Genomic DNA, 26,500 nt, shown 5'->3' with positions numbered 1-26,500 from the left:
TGATGAAGCTGAGTTTATGGGCTTATCACTTCGCCATCACAAACAGGTCAGTGATCTCTGTCGTCTTCCACCTCCTTTCCGGTCTTGCACCCTCTGCTCTTTCCGTATTCCCCCCACCCCTCCACCCCCCTTCGCCCAGGCAGGTTTCTGCAGGGCTTAAACGGTTCACCAACAACTCCTTTCTGGTGAAACTACCTAAATCCAGGATCACTGCTCACCTCCACTCATTTGTTCCTTTCCCAAGCTGGCTGGGAGTGAAAACTGGCTTGAGAAGTCAAACATTTCATACATCAAATTAAAAGGTAAGAAATATATTCCAATCTGCATCCCATCTTGGTCACATGCAACCCTGAATGGGCTTGTCATTTCATTTCACATCATCCATCACATGTCTCAAAATAATATGTTGATGGGTAACAGTCAAACAATAACATGTGACCAAGACAGGATGCAGAACGGAATGTTCCTCATTTGTTCCTCTTTATTTTCCCACCTGTGGAACCAACTTCCACATCCTCTTCCATCTCATTCTTCCCTCCAGATCTTCAAGACAGCTGTTCACAACCTTCTCAGATTGTCCCTCAATCCAAAAACATAATCTTTTCTTCCCTCGTCCCCCCCCCCACCCCATCCCAATCCCTCCTCCTCCAAAATTTCCAGTTTTCCCTTCTGTATTCATCTTGTTTACTCCATGCATTCTCTGCTGCCCCCAATTCCCTCCCAACGCCGATTGTTTGTCTGCCTACCTCTGTCTTGGTTTTCGACTCTGCTGTTGGTGTTTCTTCCCTCAATCTGCTGTTGGTGTTTCTTCCCTCAATCTGCTGTTGGTGTTTCTTCCCTCAATCTGCTGTTGGTGTTTCTTCCCTCAATCTGCTGTTGGTGTTTCTTCCCTCAATCTGCTGTTGGTGTTTCTTCCCTCTATCTGCTGTTGGTGTTTCTTCCCTCTATCTGCTGTTGGTGTTTCTTCCCTCCACCTGCTGTTTGTGTTTCTTCCCTCTATCTGCTGTTCCTTTTGTCCTGTTGTGTCCTGATCCATTCACTGGAAGAGTACGATGATCCATTCATTCAGTACGATGACTCGCTCTTCCACAAGCCTCGACTATTTATCAAAAAAAAACTGTGGGATTCATGAAATACTAGTACGTGCCCGTAAAGTAAAAAAAGAAAAAAAATATTCAAACCGCGAACAAGAAACAACAAACACACAGGCAGTTTCTTCACTCTCACATGCCCGTACGTGCGTGGCCCGGAAGTTCGCATATTATTCGCGGTTACGATTATTCGCAATTTAGTTTTAATGCCCAAATATTCAATTAGTGCCAACGTATTTTGCCTTTTCACAATGTCATCGCAAGGAAAAAGAGAAGAAAAGAGAAAAGAAAATTTACTTCCTGGTTCGGAGCACACCAGCTCACTCTGTTACCGAAATTTATACACCGTCTAATATGAAAACGATTATAGATAAACACAATGCCCCAAGTTATAAATGCGCATAAGAAATCGAGAAATTATTAGAATACACGGTCATCACTCTCCGGAAGCCCGTACGTTGTAACCCGTAATGGGGAACGTGGCTGAGCTTCCCTTCCCCATCGGCCACGCCCACGCAACAACGTGTCTTGTCATTGGTTGGTAAATAAATGGCCATAATTTGGGAACCACTTGTCCGATTAATATCAAACCTTGAAAAGGCACATCCTCAGGTCCCCAGCAATATACCTGGCAAGTTTCAATTAGATCGGACCAGTGGTTGTCGAGAAACAGCGGTCACAGACACACACACACACACACACACACACACACACACACACACACACACACACACACACACACACACACACACACACACACACACACACGTTGCTGGAATTATAGATAGATGTAAGAATTATTTGGATTTTGACCTGCGGTTTATACCCCAGGAGGTGGGTACTGAGGGTCATGGGGGTCAAAATGAGAGAAAATTTAACTCAAAATTTGATCAATCCTGGTGGAACTTTAGGCCCCCTTTCTACGTTGCTTTCGGTGGGTAGCATGGGGATTTTCAATGGCGTGCCATCGACTTTGCTCTTGTTAACATTGAATATCAAGAAGCAGTATAATGCATTATATATTACATAACATAATGAAGTCTGCATGGAAGAGTGGTAAATGGTGTGTGTGTGTGTGTGTGTGTGCGTGTGTGTGCGTGTGTGTGCGTGTGTGTGCGTGTGTGTGCGTGTGTGTGCGTGTGTGTGCGTGTGTGTGCGTGTGTGTGCGTGTAAAGCTTTACACGTGTAAAGAGATGGACACAAGCACAATGAAACAGGATTGACATTATTTGGGAGTTAGTGAAACAAAACTGCTTGATGGGGCATCAGAATTGAAGAAATGAAAAGTGTGTGTGTGTGTGTGTGTGTGTGTGTGTGTGTGTGTGTGTGTGTGTGTGTGTGTGTGTGTGTGTGTGTGTGTGTGTGTGTGTGTTTTTTACCTCCGCCACCGAAGGTGAAAGTGGTTATGTTGTCACCCTTTCTTCTCTCTGTTTGTTTGTCTGTTTGTGTGCAGGATATATCAAAAAGTTGTGGATGGATTCGGATTAAATTAAGTGGACAGGTTGTGTGTGTGACAAGGACGAACTGATTAGATTTTGGTGAGATCCGGATCCGGCTACTAGAATTTTTAAAGTGATTCTTCACCATTGAGAGATTCGGCCAAAAACGATATAAACTCGATATCTCAAAAAGTTGTGTACGGATTCAGATAAAACTTGGTGGACAGGTTGTGTGTGTAGCAAGGACCAATTGTTTCAATTTTGGTGAAGATCTCGATCCAGATACGAGAATTGTTTTTTCAAGCGATTCTTCACCATTATTTGAGATATTGTGTTGTATGTATATATATATATATATATATATATATATATATATATATATATATATATATATATATATATATATATATATATATATATATATATATATATATATATAATATAGTTTTTGGCCTCATCTCTCAGTTATGGACAGATTCAGCCGAAAGTTGTTGGATGAGTTGGGTAGGTTATAAGAACAAGACAATTGGATTTTGGTTAAGGTATGGATGCAGATCGGGCCCATCAGTGGGCTATGAAACGTAAACTGCTCACTTTGGCAGAGTTACGCGCTCAACCATCTGCCGTTCTAGATTTTTTTTTTTTAACACAATCTGAGGCTCGTAGTGGGGCTGCCACATCCACATTTCACACTTGGGCATACAGATGAATACACAAAATGCAACACGGAACTGTTAGACTGGGCAAACACAGCCACTGAGCATGGGGAAAGTGCCGTCACTGTCCAGAGGTCTCTGGATACCAGTGACGTCACAACAATAGCACCGCCTTTCTCACTGTACTCAGTGGGGCATTTCATAAGGAGGAATTTCCTCCTCCCCATGGATGCCAACCTATAGGATTGTTTGTGCTTTATCCTTTTAAATGCTGAATGTCAAGCAAGGAAGCAGTACGTAACATTTTAATAGTCTGTTATGACTCAGCTGGGCTTTGAACTGTCGACCTCTCAGACTCGAAGCGGATGTTCTAACTATTACACCAACAAGTCTGGATAATTACTGTCACAATGTACATACTGTTTGTGAATAAGCATACTGTACATAGGCCAAATGTAATGGATATAGAGTAACTGGCCACGTGTCCGATTTATCCAGTTTTCCCTTCATCTCACCTCCTTTGTAACTGTAAAAACTTTTTTTTATCTTTTTTATTTTTATTTTTTTGCTTCCTACACATTCACGGCACTGGATGCTGCATCATCACCCTGGAGGACCGGTATGTGACGTGTCACAAAGAGGCTGATGATGTGTGGACGCGGCCCACCCTGCGGCTTCCTGAGTTACCAATGAAGCTGTGGGGCAGGATTTGGCTTGCCCCCCCTTGAAGGGGGGATAAAGATGGGTGCCTGAACGGATTCCTCAGAGAATGTTATGATCCGTTTGTGAATGAATCCCTCGATTGGGAAACCAGAGACTGGAAAGGAGTGTGCAAATGAGTGGATTTGAATCGATGGGTGACTAACAGTGAGCAGCACTACTGGAGTTGAAAAATAGCCCGAGAGCACAAGTCATTGGCCCAGAGTGGAAGCGTTCCACATCGTGCAAAAGCTTGCCAGTCCTCAGCATCTCAGAGAGCATTTTCCGCGAGAGCGCCATTATATTCCCTCCAATTAACTCCTCATCATTGCTCCCTTGCAGTTCCTTTCTTTCTTTGCTTTTTGCACACTCTCAACAGGACTCTCTTCAAATAGATCTGTAGCCACAGTGGGGAGGTATTGTGACTGGTTTGTTATTTATTTTTAATCACTCGGTGCATTTGTGTTGCATATGATCTCTCGTCGGGCTACATAATAGTTGTGCCCCATTATACTCCATGTTTTACAATTTTGTGAATTGGCTTGTATTTTATCCCAACTTTCATTTTTTGAGAATTATTTTAATTGTTTGTAAAGTGCATGAGCCTGCCATCTTGGTCTGTATTCTAATTTGGTCAATCACCACTCTTTAGTCTTGGGGAAAATACTCCCATCATGGTACATGATCACCTGAAAGGATGACATACACCTTACAATGTTTATGTTCTTGAATATCTTAGTATCCTGAGTCAAAGATAAAGCATTTGCTATAACGAATGATATCTCACTCAAATTTGTTTCCCTCTTTATAAACAACAACTTTGTTTAAGTATATCACCCCTCAACCCCTCCCTCCACCCCCACATTTAATTGCTTATGATACAGAAATTCTTCCATAATGTTTTATGCCTGTCCCTGATTGCTCATTGTTGGGGGTGGGGAAGGGGTTGTAAATTTTGCTCATTGTTGCGATGTGCAGGTAAACCTCAAGCTGAAGATGTTGAAGCGACAATTGGCAGAGACCGAGGAGGAGAATGATCGAATAGACGGACAGCGACGAAAGATTCAGAGAGACCTGGAGGAGCAGATGGAAGTCAATGATTCTTTGCAATCACAATTGTTAGGTCTTCGGAATGAACTACGGTGAGTTGAGCAGAGGTCATGCCACTCTCACAGTTGGACTTGCTTGATTGCAGTGAGATGAGTTGCCTGATGGTAATGCGTAGCTTTCATATGCTTTGAGGGGGGGGGGGGAATCCCTTGACATTCCCATCGTCGATGCTGCCACAGATGCTGCCTACTGCCCCATATGGTATGTGACATGGACAAAATGATTAGATTTTGGTGAAGATCCAAATTCAGATCTGGATCTGAGAATTTTTCGTGATTTTTCACTATTGGGCCAAAAACAACATATAGCAGGATATCTCAAAAAAAAAATTGCGGACGGATTTGGATGAAACTTGCTAGATGAGTTGGTTAGGTGAGAAGGAAGAATCGGTTTGGTTTTGGTGAAGATTCGGATCCGATAATTTTTTGATTGTAAGTGCGTAAACGATATGATGTATCGCACGATATCTGAAAAAGTTGTGGACAGATTTGGACGAAACTTGGTGGGCACGTTGGGTATGTAACAAGAAGGAATTGATTCGATTTTGGTGAAGATTTTCTTGATATTTGGTATGTGGGGAGATGTCAATGAGGGATGTATGACGGTATGACCTTTGACCCGATTGAAGGTCAAGGTCAACGTCAAGTTCACTCCAAAGTTGCGAAATCGTCCATTTTCAAAATCTATCTCCTCCGCCGTTGATGATCCAATCTTCGAAATTCCTTCGGATTCTGATAATATGGAACAATATCTAAATTTGGTCAGGCCGGTCTTTTTGAAATTCGTCCTGGTTATCGAGTCACATGTCTTCAAAGTTGGGAAAAATCGTCGATGTGATAAGGTCAAAAAAAAAATTCGCCCGGTCTTGATGAAACTTGGTATGTACGTAGGGGTCGATGAGTGATGCACGACGGTATAACTTTTGACACGATTGAAGGTCAAGGTCAAGGTCAGTCCAAAGTTGTGAAATCGTCCATTTTCAAAATCTATCTCCTCTGCCGTTTGTTATCCGATCTTCCAAATTTCTTCGGATTCTGATAATATGGAACAACTTCTAAATTTTGTCAGGCCGGTTTTTAAAATTCATGCTGGTTATCGAGTCACGTGTCTTCAAAGTTGGAAAAATCGTCGATGTGATACGGTCAAAAAAATTTCACCCAATCTTGATGAAACTTGGTATGTAGGTAGGGGTCGATGAGTGATGCACGATGGTATGACTTTAGACCTGATTGAAGGTCAATGTCAAGGTCACCGATGCTGTAAACTTGTTAAATCATCCATTGTCAAAATATCATCCGCCTTTTATGACTCAGAAATGCAGGTTGATTTCTGAGGTCCGGTTTCTATCCTTTTGAAGACACATTGATCATAAATGTTCCAAATCAACCATTTTCAAAATTTATCTCCAGATAACTCAGAAATGTAGTTTGATTTCTGAGGTTTTCTATCCTTTTTACTCCCGGGCTTTCGTCTGTACATTGAACCAAAAGACAAGACGACATCGAAGCCATTCTAAGCCGATCAGAGATCCACATCTACATCGCTTCAGAGATGACCGTCACCCCCAACCGGGGGTAATTTTTTAAAGTGCTTCTTCACCATCAAGATATTCAGCCAAAAATGACTTGTAGCAAGATATCTCAAAAAAGTTGTGGATGGATTCGAACAAAACTTGGTAGACGAGTTGGTTTGGTGACAAGAACAAGTCGATTAAATTTTAGTTCAGGTCCAAATCCAGATCCGGCCCATCAGTGGGCTACAAAACGTCAACTAATCAGCTTGGCGGAGGTATGCGCTCTATCGAGTGCCCTTCTAGTTTTCGCTCTGCATAGCTCTGGGGCTTCGTGGGCTTCTGGTGTACATTAGAAGACTGAACAACGCGTCTTCTATCATTAAATAAAGGAACCATTTTGAGGAAACAAAGGTACGTTTTTGATTACAACTCGTGTAGAGGAAACGAGGTAATGCGTGTTTTGGTCTGAGTGATCGTGGCAGCGATCTATTATACGCTGCCCAAAGAAGGTATGCTCTCGTAATGCAGAGGAAAGAAAATGGTGAAGTTTTTAATGAAAAAGTTTTTGTTTTCACATGAGTTTCCAAGGCTGAATAATGTGCAAGTACAGTATTTATAAACAAACTATTTCACATGTGCATGGACATGTAATTCACATATTATGTGAAATAAATAAACATTTGAAACGTATGTAATGAATTAGTCAGGTGGCTGGGGAAATTCCTAAGAGATAGTTTTTTTATTTTTTATTTGTTTTTTTACTTCCTTTCAAAGTTATGATGGGCAGATACATTTTAAAGTTGAATAAAATGTGCATGTCCACTTTCATACGCTCAACATCACCTCTGAGTTTATGTAGATTTTAAAAATTAAACTGAACAAGTACGTTTTCATTTACAACGAAAAGTCTTGAGTAACATTTGAAATCTTTAATACAACAAGCTCAAATGAGCTAATATCCTCGTCTTCTTAATGATGACGCCATTGTGATGGATCAGGTTTGCGATAAATTATCTCTGCTAATGCCCAGCTTGATTCCTGCAAACAAAATTCAAACAGCTTGCCTAGTTTCGGAGATAATGGGATAGGCGATGTCCATTAGCGACGATATTATGACGTCAACTTTTTTCTAGGAAGAATTTCCAAAATCGGAGATGGTTACTGCCTGCGCGTGGGCTTTCTGCATATACATGGCAAGTTTCATGAAGATCCGATGAAAACTCTGGGTTGTGAAACAAAAAATGTCAAAAAATAAGAATGACGTCATAGTGATGTATCATATACTGCGGTAATTCATCTTTGCTAATGCCCTATTCGATTCCCGCAAACAGAATTCAAAAAGCTTGCCTAGTTACAGAGATAATTTTTTTAGGCGATTTCCATTTGCGGAGATATTTTGACGTCATAACTTTTTTTTTCTCGGAGGAATTTTCAAAATCGGAGATGGTTACTCTCTGCGCAGGGTCTTTTTACATATATACGCCAAGTTTCAGGAAGTTTCGATGAAAACTGTAGGCTGTGAAACAAATAAGCCCTCAAGAAGAAGATAAACAACAACGTGAGTAAGACTTAGAGATCCTCCACGAGGATCTAAAAAAAAAACAAATGTCCCTTTGTCGGTATTTTGTATGTACTGTATGCTGTCGAGATGTTGAAGTATGTTCAGTTATCAAGTACCTTGCTAGTGCTTGCCAAGCCCACCGTTCCTTATTGACGGTTTTTAATAGAGTGCTTGCTAAAGTGCTTCGCCACTTGGCAAGTGCTCTACAAGAAACTTGGTAACTGAACATGCTCCAGATTCATTACATGGCGACAAGGACAAACATCTCTAACATGACATCTTTCAGCCATATCAATGAATTTGTCCCTCGGGGAGTGAGGGGGGGAGAGATTTTGAATATCACGGCAAGGTCAGCTTTGTTCTTATCTTATCGAAGTGACACGTCTTGTTCTCTCTCTCTGTCTCTCTCTGTCTCTGTCTCTCTCCCACCTCCCACACTCCTTCCTTCTTCCCTCGCCCCCACCCCTCTTCTTTCTTCCCCTATCTTTCTCTCTCCCTTCCCTCTCTCGGTATTCCCGGCAGCAAAGCGACGGGTGGTATTTGCCAGTTAGGGGACCAGGTATAAAAACGCTTGGTTTCCTATTATCAGACTTATTATTATTCTCGTTCCAAATCTTGTGGCAGTGCTGACTAAGTGGAATCTTCACAGGAATGTTTGGGTCACAGGAATCACAGGAATTAATGACATCTTTTTTTTTTTTCAAAATTTTGATTTTGCAATCGCCCTGATAATCATCTTGGATTTAAGCGAAAACTTCAAAAATCTTCTTCGTCCAAACCGTAAATCGCGGGTTGAGAGACATAATGTTGTAACTGCATTTTTGGCGAGATTGAATGGAATGGCTCTCATGTCTAATAAAACAACATTTATCTTTCATTAGCGATTTGCAGGAAATGGGAAATTTTCAGTTACAACATTATGTCTCTCAACCCGTGAAATGGTGTTTTGTTAGACATGAGAGCCATTTTATTCGCTTTCGCCAAAAATGCAGTTACAACATTATGTCTCTCAACCCGCGAAATGCTATTGATTCCATACTTGGCAGCTTATGATCGACTATCCATGCTGCAGAAATATTGTATAAGATGATGTCATCGGTGAAGCGGTTTGTCAGCCCCGTTGAGGTTCAAAACAAACGAAAAAAATTGTCCGATTTTAACACGAAACATATTTGTCATCTCCACAACAATGACAACTTGAATATAAAATTTATTTTTCATCAGTCACATGGTGTGGCAATGGAGATAAAAACAAAATTGATGACATCATCAGTGATGCCATCTCGGAGTACTTCTCCATGTTTTTGTAACCTAAAAAAAACGACTTTTCCGAAATTGCTGTTCTGATCAAGTTGAAACTTCCCAGAACTGTTGGGGGTAAATGTGAGTTTATGCGATCCTTTTTCTGAATTTTGATTTTGCAATCACCATGGCAACCAGCTTGGATTTAAACGAAAACTTAACTCTTCTCCGAAACCGCAAATGCTATTGATTGTTATACTTAGCAGGTTATGATCGACTACTTGCGGTGCAAAAAAGTTGTCCTAGATGAAGTCATCAGTCACGTGATTTGGCCGCCATGTTGGATCAAAGGTGAACACCTTATAAAAAATCTTCTTCTTCCAAAGCGTTGGACCGCTTCGTGTGAAACTTGGCACATACCGTATGATCGATTACCCCTGGGGAATACTTGTATATATATGTTGTTAACGATGATGTCATAGGTCACATGGTTTGTAATTTCCTCATTGGACAAGGGGTGCTTGGGCCCCTGCATCACTGTTTGCAGTTTTTATTATTCGGGCACCAAGCATACGAATGCTTGGTCTCCTATTGTTATTGGTGTTTTCTTTATTATTAGTCTTTCCGCCAAATTTTGTGGAAGCTGTAGCGTCGGCACCACTTCTCCGATTAAGTTGAAACTTCAGAGGAACGTTGGGGTGAATGGGAGCTGATGCATATTGTTTATGAGTTTTGATTTTGCAATCACCATGGCAACGGCTTGGATTTAAGCAAAAACTTTAAAAAAATCTTCTTCTCCGAAACCGCAAATGCTATTTATTCGATACTAGTCAGGTTATGATGGACTAGCCATGGTGCAAAAAAATTGAAAAACCTTTTTCTCCAAAACTGCTCATCAGATGGAAGCGAAACCTTGTAGATATGTTTATACATGTGGAATGTAGGGTCATTGTGATGATGTCATCAGTCACGTGGTTTGGCGGTCATATTGGATTGCACAAAAACCTATAAAACCCTTCTTCCAAGCCTCGTATGTGATGCAACGTGTGGAAATTATGACGTAATAGGTCACGCAGTTTGATTGCCATGTTGGACTAAAGGTGAACAGCTTTAAACAATCCTCTACTTTAAAACCGTTCAACCAAATGATGTGAAATTTTGCACATATGATCGAGTATCGCTGGGGTGTGTATATATGTATATATATATATATATATATATATATATATATATATATATATATATATATATATATATATATGTGTGTATGTATATATATATATGTGTATGTATATATATATATATATATATATGTATATATGTATGTATATATATATATATATATATGTATATATGTATGTATATATATATATATATATATATATATATATGTGTATATGTATGTATATATATATGTATATGTATATGTATATGTATATGTATATATATATGTATATGTGTATATATATATATGTATATGTGTATATATATATATGTATATGTGTATATATATATATGTATATGTGTATATATATATATGTATATGTGTATATATATATATGTATATGTGTATATATATATGTATATGTGTATATATATATATATATATATATATATATATATATATATATATATATATATATGTTACAATGACGTCAGAGGTCACGTAGTTGGAAATTGCCTCATATTGGACAAGGGGTGCTTGGGCCCCTGCATCACTGCTCGCAGATTTATATATTATTGATATTACAAGCAGAGGTTGGTTCCCTCAGAGAATTGATATATTTTATCCACCAGGTGGCGCTATGTGATACACATACGGAAAAAGAATTGGGGTCTCCCCTCACCCTAAACCCCTGCATTTCTTTTTCGAAACCTTCATGTGCACACTCTGAGTAGAACCACCACTTTTCAAGTCATTCCATCCAGCATTTCAGGAGTGCATAGAAATGAACTGAACACACAAACTTAGTATATGTTGTATGATTATTAAGATATATATATATATATATATATATATATATATATATATATATATATATATATATATATATATATATATATATATATATATATATATATATATATGAGCCTGGTGTTGGCGCATTGGCTAGGGCAGCGGCTTGGGATCCAAAAGGTCCTGAGTTCAAGCCCCGCTAGGCCACTGAATTAATACACCAGGGGGTTGACTCAGCCTGTCATCCTTCCGAGGTTGGCGAAATGAGTACCAGTATACTGGGCCGGTGTATACCCCGGTTAAAATAGGTGTACCATATCCCTATGTCGTAAGAGGCGACCAGGGTTGCGTCAGGAAGGGCATCCGGCGTAAAACATGTGCCAAATCACTATGCGGATCATACGGATGATCTACTGTGGCGACCCCTAACGGGAGCAGCCGAAGGAAGAAGAAGAAGATTGAGGCTTGTGGAAGAGCAGAATCCATCCATTATCCATTAGGACCATACTCTGTGCAGAGCGTTGGTGCCGCCGAAGCAGTCTCCTTAGCTATTGGGAACAATCCTGGACGGGTCGCCACTCCGACACAGTATACCAGCAAGCTGGCACTCAATTTACCGACCTCGGAAGGATGACAGGCAGAGTCAACCCCACCTGGTGTTAATTCAACAGCTGAGCGGGATTTGAACTCAGGACCCTAGGATCCCAAACCCACTACTTTAACCATTAAGCCAACACCAGGCATGAAGAGCAGAATGGGGCAAAACAAAAACTGCAGAACAACAACAGATGGATGCCCCACAACATGAGTAGAGAAGGGTGGAAACTCTCAGCAGGTGGAGTAGAGCTTGGTACTAGAAACGGAGAGGAACCATTTGGGTGGTGATGGGCAACAGATTTGAAATGGTGTCGGGAAAAGCTTGAGATAACAGACTTTGGAAGACAGTTCCACAAGTGGAAAAAGATGGACTACAACATAAATATTCTCAGTCACGGCAGAACAAAGGTGAATAAGAAATGAACAATAGACGCAGCTCTTCAAATTTGCCCCGTTTTATTGATTTATTTTATTAGTTACCCAATTTTTGCGTTCTGCGACCATTGATACTTCATATTTGTTTGATTGTTGTGCTGCTTGCCTGACTACTGATTTTGTTTTCAATGCAGGCGCCGAAATGCAACTCTCCCAACTCTGTCTCTGTCACATGATCTTGAGGACATGACGACAGAGGATGAGGATGAAGATGACAGCCTGTCAGACGTTGGAGTCAGCCAGACCATAAGAAGAAAGCTCATTGCCAATGGAGAGCTCCGTCTGAGCAGCTGTTGACGTGGCCTCAAACCGGCCTCAGGCTGGGTGTAGCTGAGGGACGAAATGTTATTGTGCTTGGGGAATGAGGTCCACGTGCGTTAATGAGGTTGTTGTGGAGAGGTGCAAGGTGCAAAGTGGATCATCCCTGTACCTTTGCTTTCCACCGGGTCAACTTAAAAACGAGCATCGTTTTGAGTTCAGGATTGGGTCGTACCTATCGATCATTCACACAGTGATCGGCTGTCCGCAAAAACTCCTCGTCTCGTACCTAGTGAGCAGTGCCTTTTGTACAGTTTTGTACTATTTGGTTGTTTGTTCTTTATATCAAACTTTAATAGAGCAATGATGAGATTAATGGCTGTTTTTTTTTTGTTGTTTTTTAAAAAAAAAATTTTATTTGCTTGGTGAGAGATGTTCTGTCAGTATTTCCTGCACCTGAAATAACAGAACCTAAAACAATTTAACCCTCTGACCATATTTTTGTATGTTCAATCATTTTTGTTTTGTTTTTTTCATGTTGTCTGTTGTTCATAGTAGTGTTTTTAGGAATCTGTTCATATTGATGATTTGTGGGAAATGTGGGACACTGTTACCTTTTACTCGTTCAATATAATGGTTCTGCCGCATCAAATTTGTTACAAACTCACCATATTTTTAATTGTTTTTTTTGATTTTAGTGTTTCTACTGTATTTATCTATCTACCTCTGTAAAGGATGAATAAAGTATATTGGTGATTTTACCTCTGTGTTTGGTTGCCAAAAAAGCCTGACTTGGAGGCATTGATGTTGCTTTGTGCCAGGTTAGAAAGGGAGACGTGACATCATACCTGCCCCACCTCGCGTTCTGCTCTGTTAGCACATGTAATGAGTCGCGTGCTCAAAACTGTTGGGCTTGTGTGGATTTTTGCTCTCTGTATGCCCTGTTTATTCTTTGCCCTGGCATGGTCGAACACTTGGCAAAGGCAGGTGAGTTGGCTTGTAGGTATGTTTGCTTTGTTTGAAAGAGACTCTAAACTCCGGGTACACTTTTGAGTTTCACAACCGGGACGTTCTATTCATCGCAACAATTGTGTTGCTTCGTCTTACCACCGAGTGGTCTGCTGAAGACAACGGCGTTTAAGGATTTGGATCATGATCTTCAGGAAATCGAGATGGTTACGGGGGATTTGCCGCATCACCGTTGGACTGTCGGGAAAAAACCTGGACGGCTCACTAACGACCCTCAGTGTGCGATTACCTGCCTGCCCAACTTGATCTGATCTACATGTGACTTGTCCACTCGTTATGATTGGCTATTTCCTCACCTATACAAGTTATCTCCTGAAAACGTCAGCCATATTGTTCAGTTGCATTTTTCAAGTGATGATGTTCCATCGCCCGATAAGGCGAGCTGAAACGAGAGAGGGTGCTGCTGAAAATGATCTAGAATGCTTGGTGGTCAGCATTTGAACCCGCAATCGCCACATAAATACACGAGTTCAACCCACTGAGTGAACTCGGAACACGAGTAATTCCGAGCAGTACACCTTCGTTAGACTTTACCCTCCTGACGAGCAAAGTTAATCATCTTTCAGCATTCAGGGCAAAGTTCCTAAAGTGGGCTAATGCTATGTTTTGTCATCGTTTCCCTTCCCTTCGTGTTCGTTCTCGACGTAAAGTAGTTCAAAGAGCATGTATCACGATCAATAATCATCGTTTCATCTTGAGGCTTGGGTAAGGACGCACTATTTGCATTTTGATAGTTTCCAAGGCTTGCTTACATCGTAGATGTCACAACACAACGGTTGTTTGAGTCCTCCTATGATTTGTGTGTTGCAAACTTGTGATCGTACCAAATTTCATCGATCTTTCACCCACCGTGCCCCCTTTCAACCTCACGATACAACTGGGGTTAAACAACTCTACGATCTATACGGTCACTCGTTTTGGTGAAATTTTTTTATTTGCAAAATTGAGAAATAAACTTGAATTTTATTCCAGGATTTGTTTGTAGACTAGACTGCACTTGGTGGGATAGCTCATCTCTGAGATGTCATGGAATCTGATGCGACTAAAATTGCCATGATTAATGGTGGACTGCCATTGTATACTTTTAGCAAGGTGAGCTGCCCTATATGCTTTAAAGGATAGAAACCATGTGTGGTTTTGATGCTTGATACACGTCCACAGAAGAATGGGGTGAGTGTGGCTATATCGAGTAACATTAATAGTGGAGCAGTGAGACATGACGCAAGTGAGGGGGTGATTGATGGAAGTGGAGGAGGAGGAGGAGGAGGAGGAGGAGGAAGGAAATGGCTATATAGTGACAAGCAAGTAAAGGGGGAAGGTTTAATTAATTAACGAGGGTAGAAAAGATCATGGCTCGGGACGGAGGATGAGCCGAGATGGTGTACTTGCAGGTTGAAACATTGGAGAGAAGGGTGGGATTGAACAGACTGAGGAAGGAGGTCCTACAAGCGGGAGAGTGGAGCAATGGAGTAGAGGTGAGCAGTGAACTTGGAATCGAGGAATTTCACAAGAGTGGGTTTTTGGATGTTAAAGAATCCTTCATTTATGGGGAGGTTTTTTTTTGTTTGTTTGACATGTCCTTTTTTGCTGATGCTCTGTGAGGAGTCCAATAATGACCACCTGGGCTCATTTGGAAGATTTGGTCTATAAACTCTGTTTTAGCATATTTTGAGAGACCATTCATGGTAATGACAGATCTGATCAGGATTATTTTGACGAGGACTCGCCCGACCTGAACAACCATGTGTATGTCTTGTGACCATTATGGAGTTTACCTGTGAATGGGACACGTGTCTCGATAGTCGTTCAAAAAAAGATGTAACCTTTTTTTCTTCTATTTTTTTTTTTTGCCTCTGCTGACGAGGTCACTGGACGCATAATGTTTTCAGGTTGTCCGTCCGTCCGCTTATCCAATTATGAAGTCAAGAGGTCAAAGGTCAGAGGTCATGTCAGGTAAAAAAATGTTGTACTTGAGAACAGCTGAAGGGATTTAAATCAAATCTGGTGCAAGTATGTATCATGATGTAAAGATGAACTAATGAGATTTTTGTGTCAAGAGGTCAAAGGTCAGAGATTATGTTATGTAAAATCCTGTTACCGTGCTAACTTGTGAGCCGATGATAGGATTTTGACCAAACTTGATACATGTACATATTGTGATGCAAAGTTGAACTGATTTAAATTTTAGCATCAAGAGGTCAAAGGTCAGAGGTCATGTCGGGAAAAAGAAAATGTTATCGAGGTAGAGATTTGAATTAAACCAAGTACATGTACCATGATACGTATGTACAGATTAGATATTGAGGTCAAATGGTCTTGAGATTTTAGGTCGAAGTTAGAGTAAGCAAAGAACTAATGTTGGCGTGGGCACACGCATATCGGTCGACATCAGATTATGTTGATTTCTATGAATTATGATTTTTCGATTGAATATTTGGTCGAGCTAGACCGTACTGATAAGTCTGGCATGTTCGGGTGGAGTAGAAATCCAGCATCCATGGGTGTGCACCTTCAAATGTCAACGCAGTAGAATGACCAGCTGCAGTTCATGCTCCCCTATGATATTACTGTCACATTTTTTTTGTGTAATGCTTGTTTCTCCCAGCGCCTGGTGTTGGTTTAAGGTGGCTGGCTTAAGACATTTAGGATCCGAAATTCGACCCCCTGAAATTCTGTTCCAAATAACACCAGGTAGGTTGGCTCTGTCTGTCATCCTTTGCTTCTGTGACCATCTTGTCCACCCCGTGCATCCTCCCCTTCCCCTCATTCCTCCCCACGCCCATTATTCGTCCAAATATCCCTCTGCTGTTGGTGTCCCATCCCATTCTCTGCTGTTCCTTTTGTTCTGCTGTGGCCTGATCCGTTAAGTTCTCGCTCTTCCATGAGCCTCGACTCTGTCCAAAAACAAAAAAAAAACACCACTAATCTGAAACAAATGATGAACAAAAGTCTTACATCATGTTGCATCAGAAATTGCTCCATATCTGCCACCATTGGTCTTGTAATGAGGCCCATTATCAACTAACTATGATTGTACATCTTCGACAATTGGCTTTGTAATCTCATGGACAAATTAAATGATGTTTTGAACAATGCGTGTAGAAAACGTATTCAATGGTCATTGTCCCCCAACACGATTTGCTTAAAACAAAATTGGTGGGCACATGTTCGAGAGACGTTAATAAAGTTCTACAATGCGCCACCTTCAGTCGAACGTCGGGCCTGGCCAGCTGCTTCATGAAAGATTGGGGATAAGACCAGAAGAGGGTGGGATAATTGTGGCCATAAAAGAAGTAATAGTCGTAGAGAGTAGTCTTGCTATTCAGTATTATAACTATTAGGACCATCGTCCGATGAACGTTTATTTTAAAGCCCTGCACATGCTCTAGGATATTGGATATCAGGTACACTTCAAATATTCCTGGCAGTGGAATGGAGTGTGGAAGAAGCGGAGCAGGTTATGCGGGTTTCAGACCTGGAGGCAGGCAGCCATCACCCAATACATTTTGCATCTTGGCGTCTCGTCCTTTGCGATGGCTGCTCCAATGGCGCCCGGTGCTTGCATGGAGCAGGGAAGCACAGTCCACCTGAAGAAATTACCTGGAGAACAATTGGACGTGAGTTTCGCTTCACTTCGGGAATAGGGGGGACAGGTTGGGGGGATGGGAGGGGGAGAGTGCAGGTTGGGGTGGAGGGGACAGGACGCAATATGGAGGATCGGTTGTGGTGTGGGAGTACAAGTCAGGGTGTGAGAGGGGGGGAGGCCAGGTCTGCATGGGGGAGTGCAGGTCAGGGTGGGGTCTGGGTGGGAGAGTGCAGGTCGAGGGGGTGCGAGAGTGCAGGTCGAGGGGGTGGGAGAGTGCAGGTCGGGTGGTGGTTTGAACAGGATGATGCTTGTCCTGGCATCAAGCGCTCACTAATTTTCTTTCAGATCGAGCTTGGTGACTCTTGACTCGTTTTGACTCGCGTTTCGTGCATTCCTTGTGATGTTTGAGCAAATTATCCGAGTGAGAATTTTGGACGCGGTGAGTGTTTGAGTAGCAGTACGACTTAATATAAGAAAGAATACAAAGCTGTGATTTTACTTTCTGCTTTCCTTCCTCCTTCCTCTGTATTCAACATCACCACCTGTTTCCAATGCCAGCATGGTAAGACTAACCATCTACACTAGGTAAGAGCGATCGATCAACCAAAGTAATCTGAAGAATGCTCGATCGTCAAAATTTTTCATCTTCGTGCGAGGAACTACGAAGGGTTTCAAATGAGTGTTTGATTCTATTTCTCTTGCATTGGTGGAAGATGTCTTTTCCATCAGAAATGTATTGGCAGGAACCAATTTGTTTGGTGTTCCAGGTTATTGTCACAATATTTTAATTGCTCCATGTTAATTGGTTTTTTGAGAGCCAGCGAAGTTCTTTATCGAGAGAGAAGTTCTCCAGCAAAGTTTAGCGAAACAACCAGCGAAGTTCTCTTTCGAATGATATCATCAAATTTATGAGTTTAAACTACTAGCATTGCAGTCGTACTGAGAATGCATCCTTCGGGTTTGAGAGAAGTGGGCAACCCTGCTAACGGTGAGTTACAGTAATCCAAGAGTGACGTTAAGAGAGTGAGAACCAGCATTCCTCGGAGTTAAGCTCGAGTGGATTTGGGTCATATTGTGCAGATGGAAGAAAATAGATTCCTACATTTTAGCAATATGCCGAATATAGGAAAAATTTGGGGTCCATCATGACACCAGGATTTGAAACCATGGAAACAGAACAGGTGATTGTCCCCAAGTATAACTCCATGGTGTTGAAGCTTTTTAATATAGACGAGCGGCCAAAGATGAGATTGGCAGTCTGAGCTGAATTAAGTTTGAGAAAGTTCATGGAAATCAATATTTTCATTAAATGAATACTCTCAGTTGTGGAACGGACAGGTCATCGGGTTTAATGCACGGGTTCATCTGGCTTATCTTTATCGGACCAATGAAAGCTGCTTTGGAAAAACCTGCAAAAATCCCCTGGAAGCTCGAACAGAATTGTGAAGTGTCTGATGAATAGCTTGCGATGTTGTATATGGGCTGGCATGATGTCCGAGAGGTGTGCACACTCGCCGTCTCACCTGGGTTTGCATCTTGGCCTAGCTATAAACTGTCATCCTGGTGTTTCACAGGCAGGATGATTCATCAATGTGCGCGCCGTCGCTCGTATGGACGTGAAATTGGGCGTCCCGTCTGACAGCTTTAGTTGGTGGATGTTGAAGATGCCACTGTGTCCTTAGCGAAGAGGAGACTAACTATCGCCGGCACCATTGCCAAATTCCAAATTCCTGCCCTAATTGCTGGGAAGACAACGGCAAACCACCCAGTGTTTCCATTGCTAAGAAATTGCTTCGGCAGTCCTGAACCTGACTTCGAGCAGAACACCAGAATATGAATACCCCAAAAAGTGGAACCATCTTTTTGACAGAAGCCATTTATAATGGATTACGAACGTTGATGCAAATGAACAATCAATTGTTTAGAAGAATGTAATGAACACACATAATATGGCCCTTTTGAAATGTTGTAATCGGCCTCAGATTGATCGATGTGCAAGCACAGAAACCCCAAGTAGGAAAGTCATTTGGGGGCTTGGACATACTGTATTTCATGCCTTCCAGGTAAGGATTGTAGAATGATACGACGACAAAAAACTTTTAAAGAAGCCGAAAGTACATGTAAGCATACCAGTGAGAAAGGGATGTGTCTGCACAACGAAACAGTTGGAGAACTTCCTGATTAACTCGTCCAAGTTGATATGTTGCAGTCCGTATTGCAAAACCTTCCGACGACATGGGCCCGTTAAAGGCTGAAGGTTCGTAGATTGGCGAGTTCTAATCAAACCTTCGTGTTTCCTTCCGAAGGGAAGGTCTTATCTGGAGCTTGTCAATTTACTATTAATCATGTTTGGGAGGATGGGGCGGGTGGAAGTAGGAGTTGTGTGGGCTCTGAGTGCCGTTCTAAATGTGTACTTTGTGTTTGGTTCTAGGGTTAGGGTTAGGACCACCAGGGCCCTAACCAATTGTTCCAGGGCCACCACAAGATAAATTGTATTCAATTTTTGCATCTGTTGGTGAAAGAAGATGTGCGTGCGTGGTATAACCACGGCCACTGCTAGTTAATTGTATAAACAGGAAACGAGAGGAATGTGACTCCTATCATCCACGGACATTTCTCGTATATCCTCTATCCTCATGAGTCTAATATGTATTCAGGAAGAGGACAATTATGGTAACCATTCTGAAATTACCATTTTCTGTCTGAATTCTGAAACTATATTTAAATACCAATTTGAATTACAGATTTCACGCTTGCAAAGGCAGGTTAAAAGTGCCTGGCGAACAGAACTGAACCAGTATAAATACACCTGCAGCACGTGTGCGAAAGGCCTCATTCAGCATTCATACATCGTTAAGAAAGTGCCATATTGTCTGCAACATTTGGAATTAAAATATTGTTACTGTCATGTCTGATGAATACCTGTGGGAAGGAATTTCAGTTTCAAAAGGGGGTATAAAAATAATATTATCAAAATAATACCAGTTATCATAATCACTGGGATAATTGTTATCAATAATACCAGTTATCATGATCATTGGGAAAATTGTTGTTGATAATACCAGTTATCATGATCATTGGCAGAATTATCGATAATACTAGTTAGCATAATCATTGGCAGAATAGTTATCTATAATACCAGTTATCATAATCATTGGGATAATTGTTATTGATAATACCAGTTATCATGATCATTGGCAGAATTGTTATCGATAATACCAGTTATTATGATCATTGGCAGAATTGTTGTTGATAATACCAGTTATCATGATCATTGGCAGAATTGTTATCTATAATATCAGTTATAATCATTGGGAGAATTGTTATCTATAATACCAGTTATAATAATTGGGATAATTGTTATCGATAATACCAGTTATCATGATCATTGGCAGAATTGTTATAGATAATACCAGTTATCATGATCATTGGCAGAATTGTTATAGATAATACCAGTTATCATAATCATTGCGAGAATTGTTATCGATAATACCAGTTATGATCATTGGCAGAATTGTTATAGATAATACCAGTTATCATAATCATTGTGAGAATTGTTATCGATAATACCAGTTATCATGATCATTGGCAGAATTGTTATCGATAATACCAGTTATTATGATCATTGGCAGAATTGTTGTTGATAATACCAGTTATGATCATTGGCAGAATTGTTATCTATAATACCAGTTATAATAATTGGGATAATTGTTATCGATAATACCAGTTATCTTGATCATTGGCAAAATTGTTATCGATAATACCAGTTATTATGATCATTGGCAGAATTGTTGTTGATAATACCAGTTATCATGATCATTGGCAGAATTGTTATCGATAATACCAGTTATCATAATCATTGGGATAATTGTTATTGATAATACCAGTTATCATGATCATTGGCAGAATTGTTATCGATAATACCAGTTATTATGATCATTGGCAGAATTGTTGTTGATAATACCAGTTATCATGATCATTGGCAGAATTGTTATCTATAATATCAGTTATAATCATTGGGATAATTGTTATCGATAATACCAGTTATCATGATCATTGGCAGAATTGTTATCGATAATACCAGTTATCATAATCATTGGGATAATTGTTATTGATAATACCAGTTATCATGATCATTGGCAGAATTGTTATCGATAATACCAGTTATTATGATCATTGGCAGAATTGTTGTTGATAATACCAGTTATCATGATCATTGGCAGAATTGTTATCTATAATATCAGTTATAATAATTGGGATAATTGTTATCGATAATACCAGTTATCATGATCATTGGCAGAATTGTTATCTATAATACCAGTTATCATCATTTTGATAATTGTTATTGATAATACCAGTTATCATGATCATTGGCAGAATTGTTATAGATAATACCAGTTATCATAATCATTGCGAGAATTGTTATCGATAATACCAGTTATCATGATCATTGGCAGAATTGTTATAGATAATACCAGTTATCATAATCATTGCGAGAATTGTTATCGATAATACCAGTTATCATAATCATTGCGAGAATTGTTATCGATAATACCAGTTATCATTATCATTGGCAGAATTGTTGTCGATAATACCAGTTATTATGATCATTGGCAGAATTGTTATCGATAATGAGAGTAATTTTGGATACTCCAAGTATAGAATTCTGTTTTCGTTATTTCTTGGAAATGCAAGTACGGTATTTCACATTTCCTGAAAATAATTACATCTTCCAAGTTGAGTTTGTTGCAGATTTTTTTTCCAAGTTCAACATTTGATGCCGTCCCTATTCCTTGGCACAATTTCAGCCATTTCTCAATTGATATTTATCATTTATCTTGAATAAAGACCATTACTGCCATTTAGGAGTTTAACACCATTTTCAGCTTTGGGAATCTGCACGTCTCCAAGTGACATCAAGTTTTATCAGGGAAACTTTCGGATTTTAAAACAAATTCTACAAAAGCTTCTGAATTTGAGTTATCTTTCTATCTCTCTCCCTTGCCATTGAGTCTCATATTGGGCTTATTGTTGGGCCTTTCTTTCATTTATAGTTTTTACTTCTACTGAAATTCCTCCTGCGAGAGATGCAGCCGCAATGAATCTTGCAAAAAAAAAAAAAAATCATAAAAATTAGGAATGGACCTCTTTCGATGATTTTTAGCCGAGTTTTTCTTTCCCATTTTTCATTGAAGGATTTCAACTCTTGTAAAGTGAGAGAAATGCCAACTTTGACCGTACTTTCAGTGAACCATGGCCACCCAAATCGTATACCTTTTTATTATTACAAACATATGAGGTCAGTTTTATTATTACAAATGCACCACTTGAATTGATTCCTGGCACTCACCTTTGCTGATGACATGGCATCAAGAACTGGAGGATTAGAGTTACTGGTGGATTCTGCCGAAGGCAGGGTTGGAGCCTCGGTTCTTGCTGTCAATGTTGCAAAACGATATTGATCGATGGAAGGGCCAATCACGACATGTTGGATGTGTCACAGATATACCACCTTGGGGCACATTTAAACATTAGAATGATGTCACTGTACAACAATCGAAAGGACTTGGGGATCGAGGTTCAGTCTGAAGGGGGTTATTGCCTTGTAAGGAACTATCCTGTGGGATGGACTCTTTGGCTGGCTGATGTTGTGAAGGGGATAGGTTGAACTCGTTTATCTACACCAGTGTTAAGAAGAGTGGATTGTGTAAACCCCATCTCATCGTCTCTATCATGTGGAGGAACAGACTTTACAAAGAGCAAGAGTCTGATCACTCTTCTTTCAGGGCAGTCCTGGAAATGGAGTATGGTGCAGGAAAGAGATTTGAGTATTCCGGAGAGATAATAATACATTTGATTGCTGATGTGGAGAGGGTATCCGCACATATATAGCATGGTTTGAAAGTGGATGAGCATGGTCATCAGAAACACCGCAGCCCCACACCTGGTTCCACAGTTCCAGAATGCTTCAATCTGGGCATGGCTACATTGATTCAGTGAAAGTGAGGAGACTATCTTCTCCTGACCAGAACCAGGTTGGCACTGGGCTTGACGGATGCTGACTTCCTGTGACTTGGATTGTCCGACCTGTAAAACACCTGCATGCACTTCCCACGCATATGCTCAAACTTGAGCTCTTCAGGTGTGTTGGCCGAGCGAGGTATCGCACTTAGTGTGTGGGTGGCCACGGCAGCATAGGAACCAGGCACACGAAGAGTCGAGGATTCCAACTCCAGTGGGTATCCAAAATCCAGTTTGGTGGACGTTAAAATTGTCTCACACTCTGGAAGTTGTCAGAGGCACGTGCTGGGAGAGCAACATATGAAGTGCCAGCTTTTATGGAGTATAAATAAAAGGAAAAAGAGCCTTCAAAATCAACTCGGCCCAAGTTTCCACTGTGACAGTTGGTGCGGCATAGGCAAGGGAATCTGTGCTAATGTTCTGCTCGCGCTGAGGTTATCGTTCATGGATTTGGTCATCATTTCCATAAAGGTACCAAGTACAGAGCTTGTGCTTTCAGGTGCTTTGAGTGCTCGATACTGCAATTATTCAAGCTTGAATTGACCTGCTCAAACATGCGATGGAAATGAATGACACACACACACACACTTTTCATTTCTTCAATTCTGATGCCCCATCAAGCAGTTTTGTTTCACTAACTCCCAAATAATGTCAATCCTGTTTCATTGTGCTTGTGTCCATCTCTTTACACGTGTAATGACGAAGGTCTTAAAGGATTACAGCATGTACACAGATAACCCACCTATGACATGTAAGAAGGAAAAAGGGAACGTGAATGGACTGATAAAACTGGGGGACTGCTCTGGCATCCCACAGGTATGCTTTCAAAATATTGGGGTTGAGTCAGTTATGTTAGAGCAGCTTAATTAGGTTGAGCCTTAATAAACACCAACATTAATATCTGTGTACAAAGATTATATAAAAGAGGTTAAAAGGTTTCATGGTACATTTATGCATGATGTCCTGTTTTTCTATTTTTCTCCAGCGGCGAAAGAAACCGGAAGCGTTGGATCTACAAAGGCCCTGGTTGGATCAAACCCCACACAAGTAAGAAGCACCACCCTCACTCCCCAAATAATGTCAATGTTTCTTCCACATGAAATCATAAATCAGTTTATGTTGAAGTGGAACGCTTATTCCACCCCCCCCCCCACCAGAATCAGTCACGTGATGTTTAAACCCTGTAATTAGTATTTCGATTTCGCACCTGTAAGGGATTGGGCGTGACCTTTGTGCAGGCCAAATCGCAGCTCTGGATGAGAGGAATTAAACACCAAAGTACAAACTTGGTACCCACTCGACAAAATGACGACTCTATTACCGAGGGGTTTTCGGGTCATTCCAGGTGAAAACGGAGGCCGCTTTCTTCTCGGTGAAGCAAATGCATGACGTGAAAGCATTCTCACCGATTAGCCGCTCTTAAAAGGAGATTCGAATGTGTTTCGATGTTAAAAAGGAAAAAAAAAAAAGAAGAAAAAATTCGTCTCAAATACTCACGATAGTGTTGGGACAAAACTAATAATCTTTCAACAGGAACTGTTTAATCAACCATATGAGGAATGTTAACGGCCTTCTTGTTTCGGTCTACATCAGGCACAACTGTGACACACAAACGCTTTTGATGCTCTTCTAGTAAAGTTTAGTGTTTTAAAAAAAATTGTCTACTTTGGAACTTGATTTTTGGCATTTCATGAATACATTTTTTTAATGAATACTTATGAGGTCATCTATGTTTTACGTACGCAAGGTGAAGGGGAAGGGGTGGAAGGAGGTGCTTGAGAAATAAAAGTGAGAAAAATAGAGAAGAACGAGAACAGCGCTCAGTGGAGCGCATACTTCCGCCAGGCCGAACAGTTTACGTTTTGTATCCCACTGATGGGCCAAATCTGGATGGAGGCTTGAACCAAATTCGAATGGACTTGTTCTTGTCACCTACCCAACTGATCCACCTCGTTTTGTTGTAATCCGTCCAAAGATTTTTGAGATATCGTGCAATATATTGTTTTTGGCCCCATATTTTTATGATGAAGAATCATTTTAAAAAAAAAATTGGATCCGGATCAGGATCTTCACCAAAATCTCATCAATTCTTCCTTGTCTCACACCGAATCTGTCCACCAAATTTCGTCTAAATCCGTCTACAACTTTTTGATATATCTTGCTCACAGACAGACAGACAGACAGAGTTGAAAACAAAACCTCTGCCCATCTTCGGTGAGAGGCGTAAAAATACAAAGGTAGTATATTAGAATGAAAGGAGGGTTGCATCGTGTGGAAGGAGTGGGGAGAGAAGGGAAATGAAATTTGGAGGAGATAACTTTTATAACATGAAGAAGAGGGCAGAAAGGTAAACCTGCGAGTCAAATACCAACAAAATTATTTATATATATATATATATATATATATATATATATATATATATATATATATATATATATATATATATATATATATATATATATATATATTTTAACGATTCTAAAAGCTTGATGTGTATTTTGTGATGTCAAATTGTGTTACTGCATGTGGTTCAACCTGAGTGACCATGTCAGAATGGACTAATCATACGTGACGTGTGGAAGATGGAAGTTCATTAACTTGATATCGAGGCCTGTTCCCTAAGGCCTCATGGATGTGAGAGAGGTTATTGCAATCGATCTGTGTGTCGGTGGGTGAGTATGTGAGTGAGTCCATAATTCTGATCTACTTTGGTAAAGATCATTCATCCGTATATCTTACATAATCCATATATCCCAGCCACACTCTGCACGTTTCAACAAAACAGGTGGAGAATGCACAGATTTTGTGCAGCACCTTCGACCACATCGAATTGTGTTTCAAAATAACATTCACGGCATTTCTCTCGGGTCTCGCAGTGTACCGAGAACCACGGGCTCGAGCAGCATCAGTCACATTTAGAGGCAGCTAGTCAAACCCGACTCGCACACCCGGAAGGCCTTAGGGGGACAGTTCAACAAAGTTGTCGAATTTGACTGGAACCGTTTTATGTTCAGGATAATGAACTATTAAATGATTTTAAACCTTGAATATGGATTTTGAACAAGTTTGCTGTGTCCACTGCTGAGGGTGTTTGTCTGCATCGAGATGTTTTGTAATTTATATCATTCATTGTGACAGCATTTAAGATTCTGTCAAAATTGGCAGACAAAAGCGTTGTACAACATTGAAATAGTTATAAATTTTGATTACAAAAAATATAATCCATATACCCCCAGAAAGGCTTGGCATTGTTCAATGCTCTGTCTTGTTACTCTATGCATTTGTGTGAAAAAAAAATGACATAAA

The 26,500-nt window shown here is 40.4% G+C and overlaps 2 protein-coding genes across 7 annotated transcripts in view; both read left to right on the top strand.

Moving 5' to 3' along the window:
• Positions 1-13,319, top strand: part of LOC147016046 (cingulin-like protein 1) — an 89,461-nt gene extending 76,142 nt beyond the window's left edge. For all 3 annotated transcript variants that reach the window (XM_085848723.1, XM_085848724.1, XM_085848725.1), the window contains exons 18-19: positions 4,864-5,027; positions 12,435-13,319. In XM_085848723.1, the coding sequence (XP_085704849.1) occupies positions 4,864-5,027; positions 12,435-12,597 (327 nt within the window). In that variant the 3' untranslated portion in view covers positions 12,598-13,319. The remainder of the gene's footprint in view (positions 1-4,863; positions 5,028-12,434) is intronic.
• A 117-nt stretch (positions 13,320-13,436) lies between these two features.
• The window catches only part of LOC147016045 (uncharacterized), a 57,638-nt gene continuing 44,574 nt past the window's right edge, over positions 13,437-26,500 (top strand). The window contains exons 1-3 of one of the 4 annotated variants that reach the window (XM_085848726.1): positions 13,437-13,545; positions 14,979-15,062; positions 24,180-24,241. In XM_085848726.1, coding sequence (XP_085704852.1) covers positions 13,444-13,545; positions 14,979-15,062; positions 24,180-24,241 — 248 coding nt within the window. In that variant the 5' untranslated portion in view covers positions 13,437-13,443. Of the gene's footprint in view, positions 13,546-14,901; positions 15,063-17,064; positions 17,205-17,473; positions 17,613-24,179; positions 24,242-26,500 lie in introns of those variants that run through there. The other 3 variants (XM_085848727.1, XM_085848728.1, XM_085848729.1) reach the window with 3 other exon arrangements.

The sequence above is a fragment of the Eptatretus burgeri genome, chromosome 12, assembly GCF_056783735.1.
Source record: "Eptatretus burgeri isolate ZD-2024b chromosome 12, Ebu_testis_v1, whole genome shotgun sequence".
NCBI classification, from domain to species: Eukaryota; Metazoa; Chordata; class Myxini; order Myxiniformes; family Myxinidae; genus Eptatretus; species Eptatretus burgeri.
This window is presented reverse-complemented; position numbering and strand designations above follow the sequence as displayed.